At 34.3% G+C, this 10,907-nt stretch overlaps 1 protein-coding gene across 1 annotated transcript; it reads right to left on the bottom strand.

Moving 5' to 3' along the window:
- Nucleotides 1-8,547: 8,547 nt before the first annotated feature.
- On the bottom strand, nt 8,548-10,645 carry LOC132550194 (cytochrome P450 2J4-like). The gene is made up of 3 exons (XM_060214226.1): nt 10,474-10,645; nt 9,332-9,772; nt 8,548-8,744 (listed from the first exon to the last, which is right to left on the bottom strand). The coding sequence occupies exons 1-3, from the start codon at nt 10,643-10,645 to the stop codon at nt 8,548-8,550; spliced, it is 810 nt and encodes a 269-aa protein (XP_060070209.1).
- Between the last annotated feature and the right edge of the window lie 262 nt (nt 10,646-10,907).

Below are 10,907 nucleotides of genomic sequence, written 5' to 3' on the forward strand. Positions count from 1 at the left end.
CCACAGCTTTTGATCTTGTATGTGAACTGTTGTTGATATGATATAAGTAAAGACTAACAAGAAGTCAATCCATCTGTATCTAGGTTTGGCAGTATCTTTATCAATGGCACTTGTATTGTTTCCCGGCCAGCAGTTTTCAGCCAATTATAAACGCAGATGTAAAAGTAAACGTTAAATGCATCAATATATAAATTCTGTTACCTTGTAAATAAAATTTCTATAACTATATATAATAATCCAAATATTTCATTTTTTATGTTAATGACCTAAGCGACTAAACAATGACTGAGCTGAATGCACCGTGACTAAATCAAATGATCTGACCACAAGGAGACATTGAACAAAGCTAACTTGTCGAAATATAAATTATTTAATTTCAAATCATATGAAGTCTGGTTCCATCTATCGATCTTGGTTGTCTGTTACGTTTCAACTTTGAAAGAATCATTATTGCAAAGCTTCAAAACAAAAATCACTGTAATCCAATATGTCGACTGTTCAGTACTCTTGTTTTGCTTTATCACTCTATCTTATTCTTAAAAGAAATGATTGTATATCCCAAATATATCAGTTTTTCTGCGGTAGGTAAAAACATAATGAAAACACAATTCACATTTATTTTCACGTATAAAACTGATGAATACATAAGTCATATACCAAAAATTGTTTCCTAGCACACAAAACGTTTTCAGATTTGTTTCTTTTTATAAAATGTTTCACCCCGACCACTGTCACAAGAACCTTATACTATACAGTTATAAATAAATACTTAGTACTGGTTAACTTGTAATACTGATAATAATAAGAATATATATCTAAGAAGGCAACAAGGTTAGGCTGCCATGTTATGTAGTTGTAGACCAGCAACGGAACTAAACCAAATTTAACATAGAGATCACGGATTATGTGCAAGGCATGTTGTAAGAGTTTTTTACGAATATACCATTTATACATATATGTATACAACAAGGAATAATAAAGATTTTCATGTTGTGGTATGGAAAATGAAGTACTTACCTGGTCAGCTTCTACAGGTAACGTAGAGGATGTGAATGGTTTCCAACACTGTTTTTTATACGCTTGTAATGACAACGAGAAGAAGAATTAAAGATAACATTATAAGCTGATATTTTTCGTTTAAAAGCTAATTGTTATCCGCAATGATTGGCTTTATTGCTAGGACATCTACATTTGTCATTGAAGCACTTCCCATTTTCCGTGCTGTGCTAAAAGGCTGGTTTTGTAATTGGCTATCTTTTCGGTGAAATATGAAAAATTCATTGCATCATTCGATCGAATGCCTGTCAGATCATCAATAAGTCACATTAATTGACATGTCTATTCTGATCAACCACGTGGTTAAAAGTATATCAATATTTGAAAGAAGATCACAAAGCTTGATCATCTCTGACAAACATCACGTTCCATGTTAACGTGAAAACACAGAAATGTTATAAAAAGTTAAACTTAAATGAATAATGAACACGCAGAAATTCATTTACCTTGATAATAAATTGATATTACCATTCATGTATGCTGTTTAGTTTCGATGGTTCGATACTAAAGAGAGCGTTCCATATAGAAGGAGTGATACAAAAAAAACCTGAACATTTTTATTTACGTAACGTTTAATGTATGTTATTAGATACCATAAAATAAGTCTCTTTCTCATGTCAAAAGAATACATTTCAAAACGTTTGGTGAAAGGAATTTTATTCTAGCTGGAAAGTAACTAACTTGGTATGCAGCAAAGAGATATGAAATCGATTTGTGAAAACATCCTCGTACTAATATTTTTCCATACATGTCAATATCGATTGATTGAAACATAACATCACAGATTCTGTTAAGTATTGCATTTCATACAATGTCTTATAATTTTGGTTTCTTTTTGTAATATATAAATGTACTTGACAACGAAATTTAATCAAACCATTTCCAAATCGATTGGGAAATGCACTTTTCATTACCACGAACTTCTAGTGGTGTGCCGTACCAAAAGGATATGTTTCATTTCATCACGATGTGTATACGGCTGTGATCTTCTCGGTGTATCACAAATTAGCCTCCACACATTGGTAGTGGTACAAATGTCAATTTCAATTTTTCTTTTTCTTTCCAGGGTAACAGGAACACAACAATGCAATGTCGTGTGTAATAGTGGGTATTTATTGGAACTATCACGCTTATTCACATTTCTCTGTTGTGACAGGGTCATCAATGCCTTAATTGGAGACAAAATTATGTCAAATAGAAAGATGCTTAAGGAAGATGCTAGGTGAGAATTTAGATACCGATGGTAAGTATTACATCATAAAATTGGTTTTACAAAAAGGTAGAATTCCTTGAAGGAGGTCTAACCGCGCCAAAATGCCTCTAAGAGGAGCTATTGAGTTGGTCCCATGGCCCCAAGACGCATTCAAGACCATAATCTCATGAGCTCTAGTCCTATAAACCCAATCTCTCAAATTCACCACGGAATCCAACCATCAAAAGTTCTTATCGGCAAATCTGTCAACCTGACAGATCCCTATCGAAATAGTCTGAGAGAAAATGTCCTTCATGTGTTGCTTTGAAGGACAATAGGAGCCTTTTTTGAGGACCTCGCCAACTGGTTTTATTCTGGATAAAATTGAATTGCCTGCTAGGGAGGGAATAACATATTCTTGATTCTAGGTCCTACAATTATCTTTATTGAAGTAGTTTGGGGTTTTACAACATTTGCCGGAACTGTAACAATTAGTTTAAAACTATTAAGTAATTCAATAAAAGCTCAAAGTTACTAGAGTTGTTCATGATTTAGGCGTACAGTATCATATACGGTTATACTGATCTCGTTAAATATCTTATTTAAATGGCGGGTGTCGAAGCAGAAGCCGCTTACATTTCTGGTGTACCTGGACTTATTCTCCTTGTACTTTGTTAAACTGGTGGCCCGAGTTTTTGTTGAATGTTGACCTGGATAAGTGGCTGATAAATTCGATTCTGGAAAAATAACTTCATATCTAGAACTTGTTAAGTGCTTTATTAGTTAAATCAATGACTCGTGAAGTAGCTATGAAATATTACTGATATGTCATCAATAAATATTAGCTTGAGATGTATAACTTGTTTTTTTATAGTTTATCGATGGTACACGTACACGTTAATGTATCAATTATCACCAAAACAAAATGTATCTAGATCGTCCTTGAATACGTGTACTAAAGGAGGAGTAGATTGTACCAATGCTTTAGCAAAGCATTGGCGGACTTAGAAAGAAGCAATCATTTTTGCAACTGTAGAGAATGTTGTACATAATGTGTATGGCTGTTCATACGGGAGACGATGTGGATAGGTATACTATAAGGGATTTGGTTTCAAGAGTAATAAATAGGATATCGCTATTTGAATTATTTAATGATTGGAATCCAGCTCAATTATCTATCTAAATAAGTGAGAGGGTTATTATATTGACTAAAGTATTTGGAGGTATCGGTTGACCATTGGAGCAGGACAAGAGCAGTATGAATGCCAACTTGATAAGAGCAGATTCATTGATGTGCATCGATACTAGCGGGATGGAGATACATATTTAGAATGTATAGACTGGTTAAGAGAGTTTTGTATTCTAAACTAGGAAAGGAGGTAAGTATCTAAGGAACGTAGGTTGACTAGTGGAGGTGGTGTTAGTGTCTTGATAAACTTATGTTTGTGATGTTTGTCTACAATAGAGAACTGACTGCATTCATAGATATAGACAATGGAATGAATACCTTGATTATTAGAGTAATATATGTAGACAATCTTGGGGATCGTACGATGTTATCTAGGCACGAGTACTAAAATCCACGATAGGCATGCTTTGTATGGCACAAATGGCACACGCATCCATTGGATGGAAGCGGACATGACTTTAAGTTTCACTTAGTAATGTCCATTTTCGTCCATGTTTGCATGAAAAAAAATCAAGACGTTTTCATATAAGTTCTCCAAAGGATTGCTCACATGAAAAACATTAAGACTTGATTCGTAAATTCATATATCAAAAACAGACTCGTGTAAGATCCTATATGTAATTATGAGAAAGGTGAACATGCTTTTCGATATAAGAAACCGGCGGTTATTTTTCAACTTGGTATATTAGGAGTATGTCACCACATTAATGGAAGTAAGGGCTGCATCTAGTTTAATTGAATGTGTATCAAATCCATTGCTTTGCAATTTAGAAATAATTATGCCTATACTTATATCGGGGAATAAAGATGTTTTATCTGCAAAAACGTTAACCATATCTAACCTATCCCAAATGAGTATTGTCGAAGTGCCTTTTCAGAACATGGAATTTCAGTTAACTTTGCAGTAGATTTATGATGATGACCGACACAAAGACATGATGTGAGCACAAAAATGAGGAAGTTTATTAGGTACAAAACAAAAGTAAATAGCATCTCTCCGTACAAATTTAAAGTTAAAAACTGTAGAGCCAAACAATGAATTTCCCACTTTCATACAGCCGTTTCGGCCATCCAGGACTGGTTATTGAGCTAAGGGTCTAAATTTAGAAGTCTTGGAGGCAGCTGAGAAAAATCCAAAGTAATTGAAATAAATGTCTAAATTTAGGTAAGAAGGTGCACTTACCGCTCGATTAAATAAATCTAGCAAATCTTTATTTGTCTGATGAGTACATGTGTATATTCCGGACGGTGTCATTTTTCGAATGAATTAAAACCACCGACAAGGTTGTACAAAGGACATACTACTGCCTAAATCCCAAAATGCAAATTAAGAATTTACTACCTTAAAGCCGAACAAATGAATCAAACTGCATCGGACAACCTTTTTCCCTTCTAGGATCAGTGATGCCAATAGCCTACATTTTGAAGCGTAAGAGGCAACAGCGGATATAACAAATTGAGCGAAAGAAAGTCAAAATATTACAGATAGTCTGGCTAAAGGAGAGCAAAGGAGACAATTTTGAAATATGGCCTGCTGAGGCAATTGATTTTAGCTCAATGAACGTGTTGACCTCCCTTCATATTAGGCTTCAGAAAGTAATAAAAGTAACGGCCGTCCTGTTCTTGAATTAATGGGACGGTGTTGATGTTTGACGCCAGGCTGTATTAAATTGCCATCTAAGATCAATACTGTGGACTTCGAAACCAGCTCTTCATAGATGATATGAAATACCAAAAGCATACACCAAATGGGATATTATCTTCATCACACAACATCATTATACATGAACACGAGCTAGATTCTTACTGTACATATATAAAGCAATAGTTGTTAATTGTTGTTAATTATCATGATCATTGTAGTAAGAACTGATTTATGTGTTTTCTAACGGATAGATAAAATATATACTGAAAACGATCAATTTTTACTGATGTATCGTACATGTAACATCCGAGAAAAACCCCTTAAGTTTGATTACCAGCCCGCAAGTTTTAGTCAAGAGTTACTATGCTTAATACTTACATTGGGTTATCTCCCCTAGTTTAAAAATCAGGATCAAACATATCTTAAAGACAAAACTGATAAATTCTCAGTTTAATTTATGGCTTTGATATTCTAGAAACGGGGACCAATCTGGCCTGCACTACTATGTTATTTTGAGCCTTCGGATATTATCAAGATAATTTAAGTATATCGTCGTTATCTTACTCAGGTTTCCAAATTGTACATACGTGGTACCAATTTAGAAAGGATATCAATTTAGGAAAAAGATTGAGAACAAGAAATAAAGACCACGAATATGAATTGTATTCATCAAGGTAATTGACAAATGATATTATTTTCTCTACGCTATGAGACAAATGCGGGGAGCTCAAAATATCCTATTGTTAAAGTCCATTTCTGGATGGTAATATTCCTGTTTCCCAATTCTATGGTGTTCATATTCCACAGCTGATTCGACAATTGGTATCGCGATTCCCTGTGATGGATGTTGACAGTCGGAAGCACAAGGTGTACAGAGATGCAGGCTGATGAAGACTGTAGGGTCGTTATCTCACTAGGAAAGATGGTATTTCGCGGGCAGTAAGAAGTTTTATGTGTTTGATTTCTGTCATCATTGTTATTGGTGTTGTTGTTTTCAATCAGGTTCACAATTTGAAAGAACGTCCTATTACATAGATTAATATTTACCTGGCGTGGATAATGATGAAAAAGAAATTATAGTTTTCAATGTTGTCTGTAAAACAACATTGTAATTCCTCATTGTAATCAGATACTGGGTGTTGTTAGAAAACGTTTTTACTTTTGTATCACACATATAACATCCGAGACAAAACCCCTTGACCACCAGCCGCAAGTGAAACACACGTAAATCTCTTGTAAAATTCAGGTTCGAAAAGACAGCTTATATGAAATGGTACATGTAGATAATTGACTTCCCATTGTTTCCTTAAACAGTATCTTCCTATTTTGTTTTTTTTAAATGTCGTTCAGAGAAAACCCCGGCCCTTTTCTGATCCGTCTTGGTCTCGACTTATACAGAAGACATAGTCACCAACAAGTTGAATTATAACTAAGGCCAAGTTGTAAAGTTCACTAGTGCTGCCTATATTTAACAACAGGAAATTTGTAACTCGTTAACTATAAAATGACTGCAGAGACATCCCTCCTTGCAAAGTAGCTTATCCATCAATCTATCACAAATCGCATACGCGCCTGATGCACTGTATGGCAATGCCAAGAATACGCTTTATTACTAAAAAAACAACCAAAGCATATACATGTATTTATCTTTAATATATCTTTCATCTACCTGATACAATCAGCCTAAATCGGAAATCGATTGTACAAAAGACACACAAGAGAATAAACTCCCACTTATAAGTGTTAAACTGGCTTTAAAATACATATCTTATTTTATTCAAATTACACACGGTGGTGTATTGCAACCATCAGATAAAGGAGTGGCGAAGCGTAGTAACATATTTTCATTAAACGGGTATGAGAATTTCTTTACAAAAATGGTTTTAAAACATGGCATCTTCCGAACTGTATAATATATGTATTATTATGATTATAGAATATTGTGATTCAAGTTCATATGACAGAATGAAATAATTATTACTATCTGCTTTAATTGCTTTTTTTAATTATTTGTTTCATCATGGGTAAAATAATGCTTCAGTTCATCGGTGGAAAAGACTGCTACTCTACAGATGCAATGATATCATACTTAAACTTTCAATGCTTTAGCAAGTATGTATTTTAATGAATGTTTAAGGAATGACATATCGTTATTAGGTTATAACAGTTCTGGATATAATAGGTAAAGGTGATGATATCATGTAATTATTTTAGACAATTAAATATTCTGATTATATGATAACGTTTACATATGACATCAGATAGTAATGTAAAATAAGTGAAGAAATTTAATGTTCGTGAGCAACATCATAGATGTGTACACCAATAAGTCATACACGCCGTCTTGAAGCAATTCAATTAATAACAATCAATGTAGAAATTATCATATCCACGGTACTGGAATGCATTTAAGTGTTCCTTAAAAGAAATTTGTCACAGTACGCAGCCTGGTTACATATCATAATCGGTTATATAGATGTACTTTGAATTGATGCCGTTAGTAAAGAGTTTGAATACTGTACAAGGCACAAGTTAGTTGTGTTTCTATGCTAATTAAACAATCAGATAAGATACAAATCATATAATCTGACATCACAAGGAGATTATAATTTTATCACAAAATTATCGTAAAATGTTTATGCTACCATCTTTATTATCTAGAGGTATAATGATCAACACTTTGTGAAGATCAAACTTATAAGCATGTATTTAATAAAGTCCTATTTCACATACATGTGACTTATTGAAACTATCCTTATGAAGCAGCACATGGAATTGGATATTAATAGTACTAAAGAAATTGACTACTTAAAACCTGTCTGGAATTAACTTGAAGTAGGGAATGTCAGATCCGGCACATTTTAAACTAAAAGAGCGGTGAAACATATTAATGCGGAATCCTTAAAGTGCAGAACTAATTTGGGATCACAGATCCTCATGGTGTATATATACATATCAAATAGAGTATTGGTATGTATACTAATTGATTACAAACCATAATGTTATATTATACATTTTGAACAAATATTACAATTCATAAGCTTAAATTTCCGGCCAGCCGGTTGCTTTTGAAATTATGTCGATAAAAAATTGAGTTGATACTCTCTATCGTTAATGTTCGTTTGCTACGGCTTTTTTAATGTCTTGATATTTAAAGTTATCGTCAATTTATCGTAGAGAGAGAATAAAAAAACATATTAAAAAAGTAAAATAAATATAGGATTTACCTAAATGTCGGAAAAGTTTCAAAATTAAGAAAAAAAATCCTTATTATGTATTTGAAAGATTCAAATGTTTTCTATTGACATGTAGCTAAATTTTCATAATGCATTTCTCCATTTCGTGTTTCATACCTCAGATAGAAATAATTGACTGAATTGGCGGGCATAGAGAAAAAAAAACTTTTTAACATTCTTTTCAGCAGGAAGACTTCTACAAGGAACATCTAAATAAACGTAGCCTTGTTTAAGAGTATGCTCTAATATTTCTTCTTTTTGCGATGAATTTGAAGTCAACCGGACCATGCGAAATACCATCACAGCCCACGATCTTTGGTAAGGATTCGGGATCCTCCGGTATAAACTCGAAATTCTGTACCATGCTGGTAATAAAGAGGAAAAGTTCGATCTTTGCCAAATCCTTTCCAAGACAAATACGGCGTCCTGAAACAGAGAAAAAAAATATACAATCTGTATGACTTTTTGATAATATTGAACATTCCATTAAGATTAACGGATACAATTCACTAAGTCGTGACACACTCCGAAAATTTTATGTCCCTTTGTATCGACTATAAAAAGTGACGGTTTCGGGGATTTTCTATCTTTTCAAACCCTATGTTCTTCTTTACTCTTTCCTCTGAATCCCCTAGTTTTAAGCACTTGTTCATAATGTGCACATGCTTTTGAGTTTTGTTTTAATCAATAACTGAAATTTATGGAAACTATTGAAATGTTTGATTTGTGCACCTCCCAATCTAGTTCTGTATATTTCTTTGGACCAATTAAGATTTCCATCAGTTTTCACGATTTAGGCCTTAAACATAAGAGTCCAGAAAGAACAAAACAACAAAATGAGCTAGTTTATCCTTCGTCATTTGACAATTATCATCGGACTTCGAATGGCCTTAGTTATTGCAAGAACAAAAAGTAAAGCAAACAAAGAAAAGGTACGGTCACGACAACGCCCGTATTAATGTTACACAGGTGTAACTATTTAACGTTACCTTCGGAGTAACTATTAAAATTACCTATTGAAAAAGGTATCAGGCTGTTTTGGACGACGTATGACCCGTTTCTGTCTAAAAATCGCTCAGGTCTAAACTCTTCTGGGTCATCGAAATACTTGGGATCCTTTAAGGCGGACGTCAGGTTCATAAGCAGAGTTGCGCCCTTGGGAATAAGGTAACCATTTACGTAAAAGTCTGTGCTGGCCGCATGTGGTCCGGAAAGGGGAGCAACATTGCCACATCGTTGAACCTCCGAAATGAAAGCGCGGCAGTAGTCGAGATGTGAATGGTCTGCCATTGTCGGTGGCCTGTCGGTTCCCACATGCGACATAATCTCATTTGCCATTTTCTCCTGCACGTCTTTGTGGTGGAGCATGAATAAGACAGCCCATCTTATGGTTGCACCGGAAGTCTCAACACCGGCAACAAAGAATTCAAACAGCACGTGCAGCAGTTGGTGCTCTGGAAAACAGTAACAAGTAACAACATATAAACTACCGCTATCGTTTTAACATTATTTCATGACCCGACGATACCGTCACCCATTAACGACGTCGCTAAGTATATAAAACATCGAGAGATTTAATAGTGCCCTTTTAATATCATCGGTAGATGTAATAGTATTCATTTAGTAACATCTATAGGTAAATAGAAAGCCTTTAATAACATCTTAATATGTAATATCAACCCTTCAAAAACACCGATAAATTAAATAACATTTCATAAGTTTAATAAGTTTACAAAAAATCACCTAACAATATGATATAGCTGCCCGATAGAACTCTCTACTGTTCTAACAATTGACAAAGAGCGCGAACTTTGTTTAATGAAAGTTAATTCTGTGATTCTCAAATGTTTATAAACGAATTGTTATTTAGTTTCTGTTCGTGTATAGAGGTGTACAGTTGGGTACTGACTACCAGCCCGCAAGTGAAACGTAATGTATTTTACTATAAATAGGTTCAAGTATCACTCTAAAACGAAGAATATATAAGAACGAGCTCTTTGTGAAAGGAATCATGAGAGATCCAAAAGAAGACAATATTATGGAATGGAGAAAATAATATATAAGATAGGCATTGCTATACATTAAATGAAACATAGAAGAGCTAAAGATTGATATAGAGGACGAGGGAGAATGGGAGACATAAAGGAACATTTACCTGTATAAGTAGTGTCTTCTTCCTGTGCCTTAGCCTCGAACAGGAAGGCGTCTATAAAGTCTTTGATATCATCTTCTTTTTCCGGAACATCACCACTTCGTTCGTCAATAAATGCTTTGAGCCATTTGAAAATGTTTTCTTTATCTTTCAACATTGATTCTGCATGAAACATGTCGCCGGGAAGGTACTTTAGTGAAGGAAAGAAGCATAGAGCTTCTGAAAAACCAGAGTATAACATTATATCATCAATGGCTTTCAAGAGTTGTATCAGCCGAGTGTCATCGTGCTGAAAGGACTTACTCATCCCCAATGTTAACGTCACGTTTGTAAGACTTGTTCCAATAATTCTGCGTAGTACCATTGGTTTTTCGTTAGCTTTGTGAATGCGCTTGATATAGCGAGTGACCTCGTTCTCTACCAAACTTTCAAGGCGA

This window comes from Ylistrum balloti, unplaced genomic scaffold (assembly GCF_031769215.1).
Source record: "Ylistrum balloti isolate Yb309-2 unplaced genomic scaffold, AGI_CSIRO_Ybal_v1 Utg370110, whole genome shotgun sequence".
NCBI lineage: Eukaryota > Metazoa > Mollusca > Bivalvia > Pectinida > Pectinidae > Ylistrum > Ylistrum balloti.